The sequence below is a fragment of the Marmota monax genome, unplaced genomic scaffold, assembly GCF_021218885.2.
Source record: "Marmota monax isolate L192 unplaced genomic scaffold, Marmota_monax_Labrador192_F-V1.1 WCK01_AAM20220418_F8-fsc01468, whole genome shotgun sequence".
NCBI classification, from domain to species: Eukaryota; Metazoa; Chordata; class Mammalia; order Rodentia; family Sciuridae; genus Marmota; species Marmota monax.
Window position 1 is genome coordinate 48,702 of NW_026694158.1, and position 15,390 is coordinate 64,091.

General features: G+C 47.8%; 1 protein-coding gene and 1 long non-coding RNA gene across 2 annotated transcripts; both read right to left on the bottom strand.

Annotated features, from left to right (window-relative positions):
* Nucleotides 1–4,381: 4,381 nt before the first annotated feature.
* On the bottom strand, nucleotides 4,382–6,496 carry LOC124107614 (suppressor of cytokine signaling 5-like). The gene is given in 2 exon segments (XM_046465780.2): nucleotides 4,382–6,263; nucleotides 6,301–6,496. Coding segments are annotated over 2 exon segments (1,614 nt in total). The 5' UTR covers nucleotides 6,454–6,496; the 3' UTR covers nucleotides 4,382–4,802.
* Nucleotides 6,497–7,568: 1,072 nt separating this feature from the next.
* On the bottom strand, nucleotides 7,569–15,348 carry LOC131425009 (uncharacterized). The gene is made up of 5 exons (XR_009228769.1): nucleotides 15,194–15,348; nucleotides 14,358–14,429; nucleotides 12,489–12,654; nucleotides 11,285–11,364; nucleotides 7,569–9,287 (listed from the first exon to the last, which is right to left on the bottom strand). It is a non-coding gene; the product is annotated as an uncharacterized LOC131425009 (long non-coding RNA).
* Nucleotides 15,349–15,390: the final 42 nt, after the last annotated feature.

Genomic DNA, 15,390 nt, shown 5'->3' on the forward strand with positions numbered 1-15,390 from the left:
ATCGATGAAGTTCTCTCCTTCGCCGCTTTCTGATGACATCAGATCTCTGCCATGTTGGTATCCCATGCAAATGGCAGCATTTCATTCCCTTTGCCGGGTGACCAAAGCAACGGGTGAGTCCTGACTGGCCCTCACAAGCCCTGTCTCAATCCTGTTGCCACTGCCTCTGAAGGCTCGGTTGGTATTTACCTCCACAGTATTCAGCAGGACCCGGACCGAGAAGCAGTTTCCGCGGGTTCTTTAGCCCTGGGCCAGAGCAGTTCCGGTGTATGTTCTGATAGGAGCAGGCTCCAAGAAGCAGTTTCCACAGGTTCTTTAGTACTGAACCTGAGTAATTTGTCTGCGAGACGCAGGCGAATGGCAGCCTGAAATTACCTGTTCTATGGCTGAATGAGCTGTGATCAGTCGACAACAGGGATGGTAACGTCAGCTCTCCAAGATGGTGGCCGCTGGCTTCCTCTGTGGTCTGACCGGTGTGGAGAACCGAATTGGACCGCTTCCTTCCCCCGTCTCAAACCCAGAATTCAGCCCTGAGCATGGTGATTGCACAGCTGGCAGAAGCCCGAAGAATCTGCAGCGCTGTATCTTTGTGTTGCTATCTCGTCGTTTCCCAGCATGCCCCACAGACTCTAGCCGCGGGGCGATTTGCTGAATAAGCAGCGTGACCCTCCGTGCGGACAAATCTCTCGCATTTGGGCCCCCGTAGCTGATCCTCGTGCAATGGAAATCCTTCCTCTAGGTTTTGGAGCACCCCAATTTTGCTGGAAATTCCTAACAAGATAGCTTTTAGCCATTCTAACTCGTCATTCTCCCGCACAGTGACGCGGTACACGGGGCTGGTGCACTCCCTTCGCCGCCATCTTCCTCCCACCTCGAGGCTGGCTTTGAACTCTACAATGAGATCTTTAGTCTAATTAGTAGATTAATCCACTGATAAGGGTTAACTGAATGGTAACTGGAGGCAGGAAGGGTGTGGCTGAAGAAAGGTCATTTGAGGTTTGACCAACAAGAATTAGCCTAGTATGAGGAGTTATTGCTGTCCTGCCCTGCTCAGCATTCCAGCCTCCTTGGGGTATCTCTGCATTCAGATTCTTCAGGGTACACTCCCCGTGACTTCAGGAGATTGGGCCTCAGCACCATGGGTGCACCCTGCCTTCACAGGGAGGCTAGGAAGTTTTTTTCACTGTGCTAAGCTCCCCAGACACTTAGAGATGGCTGCAAACGTGGCCCAGGAACCTTGGCTACGGCTCAAGATGGTGGCAGACCTTGCTATCAAACACATAGTGTTGGTGCTGCAGGTCTGCAGGATGCTGGAATTTGGGGGTCATGGAGGCTTCCACTGAGATTTCAAAGTATGGTCTGAGAAACCAGGAAAAGTGTAGAAGGGTTGAAATTCCTGCAGGAAGGAATCCCTGAGAGGGTAATGCATGAAGGAAGCTAGAGTTCAAATGAGACCCCCAAGATTAAGAGATGACAGTAATGTGGAATATCTACAAAGGAAAGCTGCAAGAATCGAGAGGCAAGATGAGAGAGACCATGTGAACTGCAACCAGTAATGCCACAGAGATGGAGCTACACAATCTCTTTGGACAGAACATCAGGGTATCATGTGCTTCACTGGACATGTAGATACAGGACTTGTTTGCCCAGCTGGATTTCATTCTTGCTTTCCTTGGTCCCATCCATTTTGCACACCTGGAATAAATATCACTTGGTCTTGGTGTAGAATTGCTATTATGTTTTGCTAGATTTTGTTTGCTAATACTTCGTTGAGGAATTTTTTAAATCTATGTTCATACAAGATACTGATCAGCACATATTTTTTCTGTTTATGTCTTTATCTTATTTTGGCATTATAGCCCCATGGAATGATTTGGGTAATGTTCTGTATTCATTCATTTTCTGGGAGAGATTTTAAATAATTGTTATTCTTTCTTAATTTTTTGGTAGAATTCACAATAAAATTTTTTGTCTGGTGCTTTTTTCATTGGAAGACTGTTTATTATTCAACTGTTTCCATTCTAGATATAGACCTACTCAAGAAATTCTATTTCTGTTTTTGTAAATGCTATTGACTGAATTTGTATCCCTTCAAGATGTATTAGTTGGACCATAATTTCCTATGTGATGGTACTAAGAGGTGGGACTTTTGAGAGGTGGTTATATTCTGAAGATGGAGCCTCATGAATTGGTTTAAGGCTTTGATTAAAGAGGTCATGGGTGTCCTTCCCCACTTCTGCCATGTGAGAACACAGCAAGAAGAAATCCTTATATTCCAGGAAGTGGATCCTTGGGAGACATGGAAACTGCTGACATCTTGAATTAATTTTGAACCTCCTCAATCTCCAGAAGGATGAAAAGTAAGTTTCTGTGTCAATTCAAAGTAATATAAAGCCACTTGGTTCACAGTGTTCTGTTAGAGTGGCATGAATATATTAAGACCTTGAGTTCTGGTAGTTTGCATCTTGCAAGGAATATGTCCATTTTCAAATCATAAGCATACATAGTTTTTTCTAATATTCTTTTGTTAACCTTTTATGCCCATGACATCAGTGGTGATAAACATCTGTTATTTCTGATATTAGTATTTGTTTAAATCTTTTATGTCTGTTTCCTCACTTCTCCTCTTTCCTCCTTCTCTACCTCATTTTTTTCTCTTTCCTGTTTCTCTTTCTCTATTACCTTGGTTTGGGTTTTATTAATTGTATTGATCTTTTCAAAAAATTACTTTGGATTTCGTTTACTTTTTGGTGTTTATTTCTTTTATAAAACTTCATTAATTTTTTATTGTAATTTTTATTTAATTTTTCTGCTTTATTTAGGCTCTTTCTCTATTTTCCTAAGGTGGATGCTTAAATTATTGATGGTATAACTTTCTTTTTTAAATGTACGCAACCAGTGCTAAAATCTTCCTTATAAGTCTGCTTTTTCTACATCCCTTAAATTTTGTTTTACTTCCAATAATTTTGAATTTCTCTTGAGACTGGCTCATGTGCTATTTATAAGTATATTGTTCAATCTTCAATATTTTGGGAATTTTGGTATATTATTCTGTTATATGTTTCTACTTTATTCCATGTTGTCTAAGGGCATATTTTATATGATAATTATTCTTTTAATTTGTTCAGTTATGTTTTGTATCCTAATATGTGATCTATCTTGATTGGAGTTCTAAGTGCACTTAAGAATAATGTGAATTGTGCTGTTGTTGGATGAGGTGTTGTATAGATGCAAACTTAATCTAAAGTTTGTATAGAAAGGAAAAAGACCCATACTAGTCAACAGTACTGGAGAAGGAGAAAAAAAGTTGTAGGACCTGCAAATATTTTTTTTTTTTACAAGGAGAACACCAAACATACTTTATTAGCATAAAGAAGCAGCCATAACAAGGCACAGCAAGCAGAAACACACATTAGCAGTCAAAGGGTTAGTGTTGCATACAAATATAGCTTTTGTTTTTTGTAGCCTTGGAAATAGCTACAGGGATGTAAAATAACCTTCAGTAGCAGCTGGTAAGGAAACTAAGGAGCACTCTCCAGCAGCACAGAGCACATTAACAAAAAGACATGAGAATGGGATTTGGCTACTATAGCGCAAAATGACTAGGACAGAATTGAAAATTCGGTTCAATACTAAGAAGCAACCACTAGAACTTGATAATACTTCCCAAAGCGCTCACTCAAGTTGTATTACATACTATTCTAAGTGACAAAAAGGTGCTAAGTTATTTACAGATACAATGGTTGTACAGTACCTTTTAAATCTGCAATTTAGATTTCAAATTTTCCCATTAAGAATTAACTGCACTGAAATTCTATTAAATTATACTTAAGTGATTCAGCTATGAGAGTTTACAGCAAAGATAAATACTGCCATCCAAATTATTAATTATAGTTTAACAATATTCTCAACACCAGCAACCACTGTAGTTACTATTATCTGACTTGTTTGGGCATCTTCTAGTCTCATTTTCTTCATGGTTCACAAACTCATCCTGGCCATAGGAAAAGATCCAATTTTAATGGAACAATGTTTAGACTGAACACATCAACTTAAAAAACAAAATCACACGCAGGACTACAATTGCAGCAGCTATTCCAAATGCCTTCTTTGACTTAAAGCACTCATTTAAAAAATGAATAAATAAGGTCTTTAAGTAAAACTCTACTACTAACTTTATAAGTCTGAAATTTTAAAAACAACTATTTAGAAAACCTGGTTTACTTAACAGTACCTTTTGCAGAAGAGAAAAGGAGACTGACTATAAACTATGTCAACACTTAAGTGAACTGCACTATGCCCTTGTGGCCAGAAAATTGCATTTTTTCCCCTAAAACAAAGGCAGTCTTTTATTTATTTATTTTGGACTTCCAAAGCTTGACTTATAATAACTACAAACATCACTACTTTTGGAAGGTTATAAAAAATTCTTAGAAAAAATAATTTCAAACAGTCAACTTCTGAAATACTCATCTACTATTAATTTGTTCTTTAGTAAGAAATAGAATTCTTCATAGCAAATGCCCCAGAGTTGCCTCCATTAGTTACTATAGCCATTAAAAACCAAACTCAACTAAATGGGCAAATGTTTTTGTAGCCTTACTGAACACCTGCAGCTCTATCCTGTTGTTTCAATAGGCACCACATCTGTCTGAGTAACAGTAGACTGCATCTGACAGAAACTAATAACTAAGCTTACACACCATATGAAAAACCAAGCACTGACACTGTGCTTCCTATACGTGTACTGTCTGATGCACATGAAAGCAGACCTAGTTAATGCCCTTTGGGAACAGAAGAGTTTACTTCGCCTTGTCTGGTTCTCGTTCTAACCAGCAAACCCTAACTTTTTGTTAATAATGATACTCTTTTAAAATATCCTGTAACATGGATGGTAAAGGGAGACCATCAATTCCATCATATGTAGTGCACCTGCAGATCACTGCACAGCAGATACACTGCAGGCTGAAAGGAAAAGTCCTGTTCAGAGATATTGTAAGCAATGGTTCAAAAAACATGCACGAACTGGGATCTTTATAATGTTCTAGAAGTCCTGTTACAGTGGAGGAGTGAAAAACACATGGGTCATGGGCATCGAAACTGAAGCTGTGGTTCCACTGTTCAATCCGGGCATGCAGGGATCTGTTATAGCCGCGGAAGCTCACAGAGAAGAGGTAGTCCTCTTGTGCAGAGTCCCTGAGCAAAAATGTGCCTTCGGGTTTCCCTTCCAGTAGGGCTTCTGCTTCATTTCGGTCCATCACGCCCCAGTAACAAGGATTCCCGGTAATCTGAAGCAAATCCGGCACGAGGCAGTGAATGTAATCAATCTGCGTGTGAACTTTCCACGCTCCCTGTCTGCTAACATGGGCATGGCTGTCTCCAGATACCTGACGTTGGTTCTGCCTCCACGACTGCAAACACAGGGTGGTTGTGTCCTCTTCCGAGTCACAATTAGTTTGTGGAATTGCAGAACTGTCCCCACTTATTTCTGTCATTCCAGGAGCTAACTTTGGTCCCAGTTTATATAATGGATTAACCTGTGCAGTAGCTTCAAATGTATGTATTTGTGCATTGGGAGGAGGGTCCACCCCTTCTTCAATACTAAGCCGTCTTCTCTCTCTAAGTCTATCTTCTTCATCTTCTGTAGAAACCAAAGATGGATCAAATGTATCAAAAAATGTTGAATGTGGGCTCGCAGGAGCTGTATGCTGTTTAATCAAATGCCATTTTTGAGCTAGATCTGAGCCAGCAGGAAAAGGACATTTCTCAAGCATTAATTCAGAAAGATGTATTTTTCTTTTATTGGAAAAGAGGGGCTTTGATTGCTTGCTATAAGTTCTCATAGGAAAACACAAGCCCACAGTATCCTGAAGCCTCTGTCTCAGAGAGCGGCTCCCCAGGGTTCTGCTGGGAACACTGTCCATGTCGTGTGCAGAGCTCACTCCATAGCTCGGCTCTCGCCTTTGAAGTCCACTGCGAGTCCTACCGAACTTTTTATCAGTGTCCAACAAACTCTGGGTCTTTGTGGAACAGGAATGTTTTTTCTTCCCTCCCCATGGGGCATGCCGCGAGAAGGAATCTCTTCGTGCAATTCTTGCTCCGGGGGTGACACATGAATCATTATCTTTCTCAATGCTTATTTCAACAATTTGAGGAATTTCAGTGGCACAGTTTTGGTTTCTCCTTGAAGAATTCTTGGATGGGCTTAACCCCAGTTGTAAGGCAATATTTTCTCTCAAAGGACTGCTTTGTTGCTGAGGAACCTAGTCTCCCAGACTGATGTTTTTCTCTTTGACAGACAAACAAGTCTCCCAGACTGATGTTTTTCTCTTTGACAGACAAACATCTGTTGGAATTCACGTCTACGCGTTCACTAGGGCTTCCTCCCTCATGGCTGAAGAGATTCTGACACCTGTATTTGAAGTTATTCCACATTTTCCCCACTTTATCCATTGATTATAAGACCGGCCGGGATGCACGGGTGGGCCTCATCCAGGGCACCTGCGGCCAGGCAGGACCGCCCCGATGGCTCAGTCATCAAGAGGGCGAGTCTGCTCGCCCGCCGGTGCGACCCGTCCCCGCCGACTGCCCAGCCAGCGCAGCCTCGCTTCCTCCGGAGGGAGCCTGGGGACCCCAGCTCGGCCAGATGCCCCCGCCTGGCCCCCACCCCTTCCCCGGCCACCTCCCCTTCTTCCCTCTTTTCCCCTCCCCCATTCCCCCAACACCCCTAGGACCTGCAAATTGATCTCCGGAATAGATTAGAGACTTGCTCCTTTCAATGAGTATTTTCTCAACCTGCATCTTAGATCTAATTTTTATTACATTATTAACATTGTTTTGAACTGAGCAGTCAGAATTATGAATATTTATGGGGCACCATGTGATTTTTTAATATATGTATATAATGTGGAATTATTAAAAAGTCAAGCTCATTAACATATCTATCTAGTCCTTTCCTGATCTATGTTATTTTTGTGATGACACACTTTAAAATTACTTTTATTTTGAAATATATAATAAGGGTTTCATTTTATTATTTTATACCTGTTACTCAGTTTTCTCAACAGCATTTGTTAAAAAGGGTATCTTTTCTTCAACATATGTTTTTGACATCTTGTCGAGGACCAGATGATTATACATGTGTGGATTTATCTCTGCATCTTCTAAGATATTCCACTGGTGGATGTGTCTGTTTTAATGTCAGAATCTGGTAACAATTATTTTACTCTCTACTTCTATGAGTTAAACTTGAAGACCTAAATTTAAACCTAAAACTCTAAGACATTTATAAAATAACATGAGAAAGTATCTACGTAATCTTGCATTTGATGGTGTTCTTTTAATTGAATCTCAAAATCCATGAAAGAAAATACTGGTAAGTTGGGACTTTGATAAAATTAAAAACTTTTAAGAACCTGGGAGTTTAAGTTTAGGAGTTTAAGACAAGCCTGGGCAACATAGTGAGATCTGATCCCAAATAATTCATCAGTCAATCCATCAATAACTTAGGATCTGAAAAAGAAAATGTTAAGAGAATGAAGAAACAAACCACAGAATGGGAGAAGATATTTGCAAAACAAATATATTTTTATTTATTTACTTTTGTCATGTCCAGGTTTATTTCCTGTGCATTATTTGCATCTCATTGGGATTTTTGTATTTAAAACATAGACAGTGGATCCCTCAGTGCTTATCATGAAGCACTTCTTTTTGTCCTCCCAGATTTCCTGTGGTGTGTAGGCCACTGCTTTGCAGCAGGCTCCTCTGGGCAATGAACCTTTTCAAAGACAGGGAACCTTCCAAATGCAGGGGTCAGAACTGGGTCTACACTTGGTGGCTCCCATTTCATCTCTTTGGCACCAGAGCACTGCCCTCAAAGTGGGCGCTAACTCCATTTCAGGATGAGGAGAGAGAGAAATCCTAAATGAATTCACACAGACTAAACCCAGGCTTCGAGCCCAGCATGGCTGACCTCCACTTTTAACACTCCACCAACTGACCCACGCTGGGCCCAATCCTGAGAAGGATCCGCATCAGGGCTGTCCTTCCCTGCTTGGCTCCTAAGGACCAGGCTCAGTGCCTAACAAAACAGCAGCCATGCGTGGCACTGACCCATGTCCTGAGCCTTCCCAGGACACATCTCCATTTCTTACTCCTTCCTTAAGAAGCAGGGCTCTGGGACGCCCCTCCCTTGGAGGGTTTCTAGCCTCTAGGTCCCTAATCTACAATGTCAAGGACATTGGCCCCTTGGATTGGGAAGCAGTTGGGGAGGGTGACTTTGGTCAGGTGTCCCAACACCATGCCCGAGTCAGGTAGAACTGAGGTGCAGACTGCTGGCCCTGGAGGGGACAGAGTCTGTCCAGGACCAGAGTCCCAGGATGCCTCATCCCAGCATCTAATTATCAGCCACTTGGCCAGAACAAGCCACAGACCCTCCTGGACACTCATGGATTTAGGCCTGAGAGGAGTCCCCTGTCAGTGCAGCAGGAATACCCTGCCATGGCTCAGTGGCCATGTCATACTTTGGAAAATTAAAAAAAAAAAAGACAACAACCAGCAAACAGGAGGCTGAGTAACAGCTGGACTAAGTCACAGCAGGCAGAGGCATCTGGCACATGGTCAGTGGTTCGGAGTGGGAGCCAGCCTTAGGATAAGAGGATGGGGAGAGGGGACAAGGACCCACCATGCTCCCCTGGAGGCAGGAGGTCGATCCTCCAGAGAATGTGGGCTCCTCTAGCCTGGTGTTTCAGGTCTATACACCTCGGGCTGCCCAGAAGCTGACCAGAACCTGGGCTCACAGCACAGCTCAGCACTAAGCATCCCCAGGGCCTGGGCCAGCCACTCAGGCTTTCTTCGCCTCAGTCTCCTGTCTGTTGTGACAGGGGCTGCTCCTACTGTTGTGTGCTGGTTACAGGAGGCTGAGAGCCTGGGACTCCACGACCAGTACACTAGGACTGAGTACAGGCTATGCTGCTGTGTATTCTGTCACCAAGGAGAAGCCCTCGTGGCCTGGGTGGGCACTACTCAAGCAGAGACTCTGGGGGTGCTCACGGGGCCTTTCTTCCAGCCCCAGTCCTTCCCAACCAAAGCAAGGCTTTGGTGACTGCGTTATTTCCTCGATGACATTCCACACCTCCTCCTTCCTTGGGGCCCAGTGTCTCTGAGGTGTTCTGGGTCTGGTGGACTGGGCTCTGGGGGGCAGCCAAGGCAGGCAGGGTCTCCTGCTTCAGTCAGCTTCCTGCTCAGCAGCCTGGCCAGACCCCTCAATGTGTGGCTCCTGTTGCAACCTAGGTGGCCGAGGAAAGCTGGTCAGGGGTCTTGCTCCTCAAGGGGACCTCACTGATAGCCATCCCAAGCTCTGTTGGAGCCTCAGCCTCTGAGTGCAGGGTGGAGTCCCTGCCTGTTCACCCTGGGGGGAGTCTGGTAGGGTGTGCTGGAGCCCCATCACCTCCTGGCAAGAGAGCCCTGCAGATAGCAGGCCTCTGTGTGCTGAGGAAGTTCCCCTCCTGTAGAGCTCATGGCTCAGAAAATGAAGGCGCCTGAAGACACTAAACACTCTTTCGGGCCCTGAGGAACTGGGAGAGAAGGGATTTGCCTATGGCTACCCAGCTAGGCATGACAGAGGCTTGCCAACCCTGAACTACAGGGTTTCCTTAGAAAGGGGCACTCCTCTAGATGAGGACTCAGTCTGTAGAAGTGGGGTACCCCTCTGTAGGGAGGCCTACTCCCTAGAGGAGGATCACCTGATCCTTTAGAGGATTGGCACCACGTTGAGAGAAGTATCCAATTCTTGCCAGAGAATGGGAGCCCCCGTTTCCTACTAGAGGAGCACCCCTCCAGAGAGGGCCACCATTTCTAAATGAGGGGCACACCATCCCCTAGAACAGGGGCACCTTTTTGACTCCATCCTTCATATAGGAGCAGTGCCCCTATCCCCTAGAGAAGCCACATGTTGGAAAGGTGACACCATCCTTATTTTTGGGAACCCCAACCTGAAGTAAAGGGGCACTTCTCAAGAAGGTAGCCCAATCCCTAGAAGAGGGGCACCCCGTACCCTAAAGAAGGGGTACACCACAGTAGAGGAAATGTATCTCTCTATGAAGTTGGGGGTGCATGAACCATTGTTAGAGGAAGGGCACCCCATGAGAGGACCCCCCATCCCTCCAGGATTCCAGGCACAACCATATCTAGAAAAGGGGAATTCCCACAAAGCTTGACCCCATCCCTCAAGGAGGCAGGGTGCGGGCCCCCATCCCTAAGATGTGGGTCATACCAGAGAGGGACCACATGCTATAGAAGGGCTGCCCAAATCCCACAGAGCAGAACACCCCAAGAGATGCACCACATCTCTAGAGAAAGAGGGGTGCTCACATCCCCTAGAGAAGGGGCACCGCTGGCAAAAAGGAACCCATCCCTAGAGAAAAGGCTTCTTTAAAATAGGGGGACACTGACAATAGAAGAGCTGCAACCACCCACTAAAAGTGGGATAACCCCTGAGAGGGGAGCCCCATCCCTCACGGGGGGGAACCCAACCCCATCCCTCTAGAGGAGGGCCAGCTCCCCAGAGGGGGAGTCCCATCCCTCACAGGAAGAAGGGTGCCCCCATTCCCCTAAAGGAGGGGCAATCCCCTGAGGGGTGTACCTTGGGCTCAGCTGCTGACTTAGGTGTACTCTCTCCCTAAGGGCAGGCAAGTGTGGCCCATCCTCGGTGGGAAGGGGTCGCCAAAGGCACACCTACCCCTGGGCTTGGGTGGGAACGCCACCTTGTTCCTGGCTGTCATGTGTGCAGTGCCTGCCCAGGCCTGTGGCAGTAGTGTGCCCCTGTGAGCCTTGCCCAGGTCTGCATGAGCTAGTGACATGAAGTTTTAGAGGGAAGGCTCTGGGGGCTTCCACTATGACCCTGTTCTCGTCACACCATTGACAGGACTCCACAGGGAGCCTGGCCAAGAGGCTGACCTGTGTGCAGGTGCTCAGTGGGCTCAGAGGCACCATCTCTCCGCCTACCATCTTGGTCCTGGGCCCAGCCTGAGACTAGACTCCTTCACTTACTGGGAATTTCCTGCATGTCCAAGAGACTTCATATGTATTTGCACATTTAATGGCCCCCAAACCTGATGAGGAAAATTTAGAACAGTGGGAGCTGGTGCTCAGCCTCCTCAGAGGCTGCTGTAGAACTGTCCCGAGGGGGGTTCCTTGCTGCCCCTGGCCCATGGGGGCAGCTGAACTTAAGGTTGCTTGTGTGAATTTCCTGGGACACCAAATAAAACACAGACACACACTTTACCTTTAAACAAGCTTCCAGACAGCTCCTCTGTTCTTGGCCTCAAGTTCCCCAAATGTGTGAGCGAGGGACATCACAAGAGGCTGGCCAGAGAGAGAGAGTGAGCTCATTCAGAAGTGAGCTTTTATTGGGAGGACCCTCATTCTTAGAAAGTTCCAACCAAAAAACTGAAGAAGGGGGGGAGTTACAAGGGACATGTGAGTGTAATTCGACCCAAGGGCTGTAGGGAGACACCTATGTCTGAAGACATGTCCTCAAACTTCCAGGACCTGGGCCATATCCAAGTCACTAAGAGATATAGTGACCATCACAGCCTCTCTACTCTGGGATGGAAGACACGAATCATTCAGAGCGGCCCCTCACAGTTCCTAACACCCAGTGCACACTGGCTTGAGAGGCCAGGCAGCTTGGCTGCACCTGGACATGACATATTGAGCTGTCCCTTGGGCTCAGCACAAACCCATCACCCCAGCATATGGCTGAGTGTCTTTCCCTCTCCTGTTTGGCCCACAGCCCAGCAGCACTAGGGTAGTGTGACAGGTTGCCAAGAGACCCAAGGAAATATCCACAGATGGTGTGCAAGACATGGGTGTATTTTTTATTTTGGTATCAGGAATTGAACCCAGGGACATTTTATCACTGAGCCATATCCCCAGCCCTTTTTATATTTTATTTAGAGCTAGGACCTCTTAAGTTTGCTGAGGCTGTCTTTGAACTCATGATCCTTCTACCTCAGCCTCCTGAGCCTTATAGGTATGTGCCACTGTGCCCAGCGATACCAGTGTATTGAAAGCTGCTCTTGGGGAAGGTCCAGGGCAGAAGGCAGGACAGGCATCACCCACCCCTCCTGCAATTCCATCCCTTTCCACACTTTGTCCAATGGCAGGTGGCTGAACAAGAGGAACTTGTCATCTCCCTGGTGCCAACACCAGGCCAGTCACCCAGGGAGAGGGGTTTGTGGCCAGGTCACAGCAGTGACATCATTAGAGTGCTTCATCTGCTTTGATTCCTGCATGACCAGCATCCAAAGAAGTAGCTGTCCTGGTGTGTGTGTGCAAGAAAGCAGCTCCTGCTGATAACACTATTCTGCCTATTTACCATGTGTGACAGTCAGTATCCCTCAGGATGGCATTTACCTGGACATTCTGGTCTGAGCTTAATGTGGCTTGGGGAAAGACCAGGGCATTTCAGGGACATGGTTTCTCACCATTCTCCATTTCTTTAAGGACAGCACACCTCCCTCCTCTTCTCCATTGTTGGCCACATTCTTTCATCTTGATCTGGAACTGGGGAAATGGAGCCCACAGGTCTGGCAGCCAGCCCCGCCTACCCTCTGTCAACTCCACTCTCGAGCCTGGAGTCTGAGGGGCAAACTGGTACATGAAAGACAGGGGATGAGGCAGGCTGCAGGTGGATCACCCACTGTACCCTTCCTCTCAGTTGCCTCTTCAAACCCATGTCAAGAGAGGAAGTGGCCAGATGGGGTGGGGGAAGGGCTGCCTTCCCACGGTAGAGAGGAGGCTTGAGGCTATGCCTCTGGGTGAGGGTGGCAGAAGTGTCCTGGCTTTCTCGTGGTGGGCATGGGGCCTCAACTGCCTTCCATTTGGCATCTTCTGAACCCCTAGCTTCTCATGCCCACCTTTGGCCTCATTCTAGGCTGAGGACAGACTTGTGGGTGCTGAACCATGGCCACACCACCATGAACCCCTTCTGTGGCCCACTATGGCTGGTGAGGCACCAGTTAAAAACGAACCCTGAAAGTAAAGACAGAGCAGGTGGAGGCAGGTTTATATTCAAAGGAGTGGGCTGAGCAGGAGAGCTGTGGTGTTCACACAGCTTTGGGTCCATGGTGCACATGAACCTGAATCCTCTTCCCATGCTCTAGGAGGGTGATCACAGGCACTTTCTGGTCTGGAACTGGCCTTGGAAAGGTCTGTCTTATTGCTGGAGAAGGTGGCTTGCCACTGGCCATGCTGGGTGTTCCAATGGGCATGTCCAGGGTCCTCCTCTATGTTCCAATGGGCCTCTACCTGAGGTTGGGTGTGTGAGGTCCTCATAGCTGGAATGGGAAGCCAGCAGCCCAAGTGCTCATGGCACCCAGTTTACTCTGGCCCTAGCCCTGTTGCTCCTGGGAGCCTCCAAGTCTGTCCTGGGGCCTTTGCTGTGGTCCTTAGGGGTCAGTAGGCTCTCCCAGGCCTCTTTGGGGGCATGCTTTTAGACCCTGTGCCTTCTGGCTCTTGGTAACGGCAGGAGAAAGGGCCACCATCAAATGCCAGAGCCAGCCCAGGAGACCCTATGAGGTCCCTGGAAGGCCTGAGGATGGGCCTGGCCAGAGCTCGACAGGACCACCCTGAACTCGGGTTGGCCAGACCTGACTGTGAAGCTGGGCAGTCCCAGGGGCCCATCTCGCAGTTCTCCAAGCAGCTTAATAAGGCCGAGGAACAGTCACCAGGAAATGAGGGCAGAGGGGAAATGAGCACAGAGGGTACACAGGACTTGAATGACTTGTGCCGTCCAGCCCTGGACACCTCACACAGTCTTCCCTCAGGGAGTGAGGAGTGCCAGAAACAGGGTCTAGACCCCAGGCTGCCACTGTGGCCCGCACTGCTGCTTATCAACACCCTGGGCCTCCCCTTCCTCGATCATATGGTGCCACCCAATACCTGCCTCCTGGTAAACTGCCATCAGGCTTTGCTAACCCATTGACAGTCACTAAACAGGCCTGCTTTGTGACACCTAGGACAAGAACTACTGTGCTGCCTCACAGAGAGGGCCAGCATGCATGTGATGGCTGTGAAGGGTCTCCAGGGGCCATGCCCTTTCTGTGGAACCCAGGCTGGGGTCCCTTGAAGATAAAATAGGACATGAGAAGCTGGAGTAGCCCTGCTGGGGGACAGGACTTGGGCCAGATGTTTCTAGAGAGTTCCCACCAAGCCAGGAGTCCATCCCACTCTCCTCCCCCTTCAGGACCTCTCCTGTGTCCCCTGCCAGTCATGAGCCACAACACTGCAGCAGGGCAAGACTGGGCCTCTGGAAGCACCACCTGTGGGCAGCTTAAGCGTCCCCTGGTGCTCACCTCTCTTGCCCTGGTACAGATGGCCTGGAGTGTCCCAGAGTCCTGAAAATGTTCTTGATAGTGGATGTCAGCCTAGAGGAGACAGAAATCGGTGACATGTGCTGGCTGGTTCTGAGCCAAACTCTACCTGCCCCACAGCCTGGGGAGGCCCTCACACCTCCCACAGAGGCCCAGACTTCCAGATATTAGGAACAGCCACCACTGGTGTGGGGGTGACAGGGATTCCAAGAACCTCAGTGTTGAGGTCCTGACATGAAGGAAGAGGGTCCTGGGGTCTTCCCCCACATGAGCAGTTCTGCCCGGCTTTACTGGGGACTTCACTCTCTTCGGAGGACTCCCAGCAGAACTAGTCTGTCCTTCCAACTAGTGTCACCTGTGACCCCTGCCATCTCTAGAAAGTTCAGCAAGGTTACCTTTTACCAGAGTGAAAGAGGGCTTGTGGGTTGCAGGTGGAGATTGGGACAACCCAGGTGGGGAGGAATATGAAACAGGGCTCAGTCCCAAGTGGGACCCTGGCCTCAAGACGCCCCCGATCCTGGATCAGATGGGTTTAGCTGACCTCTGGGGCCTCATGACTCATGGGCAGGAGCAGCTAATCCCCAGATGGCTCCTGCTTCAGTTAGTGGGGAAGTAGGTGGGGTGGGCTGTGGCAGGCAGCAGCCCAGCGTGGCTGGAGCACTTGCACCTGGCACTGGCAGGGCAGCAGCATCTATGACCAGGGGCCCACCAGAGCAGCAGGAGGGAGACCAAACTCCAAGACCATCTCTCACACTATCTAGGAGGGCCGAGAGGCCAGTGGGCCCAGGAAGAAAATGTCGAGCCTGTAGGACCCTCACCCATTCCAGCAGGGAGGAGAGGATGGGCCCAGTATGGGTCACATTGTCCTGGGAAGGGTCTGGACCGCCATGTCCTCCACAGATGTTTATGGAGTGAGTGCTCCACACAGGCGCCTCTGCCGGAGGAAAGGACAGATGGGGTCTTTGCTCTCAGAATGTGCTGTGCAATAGAAGAGCCAAAGTGTTAATGTCACCTC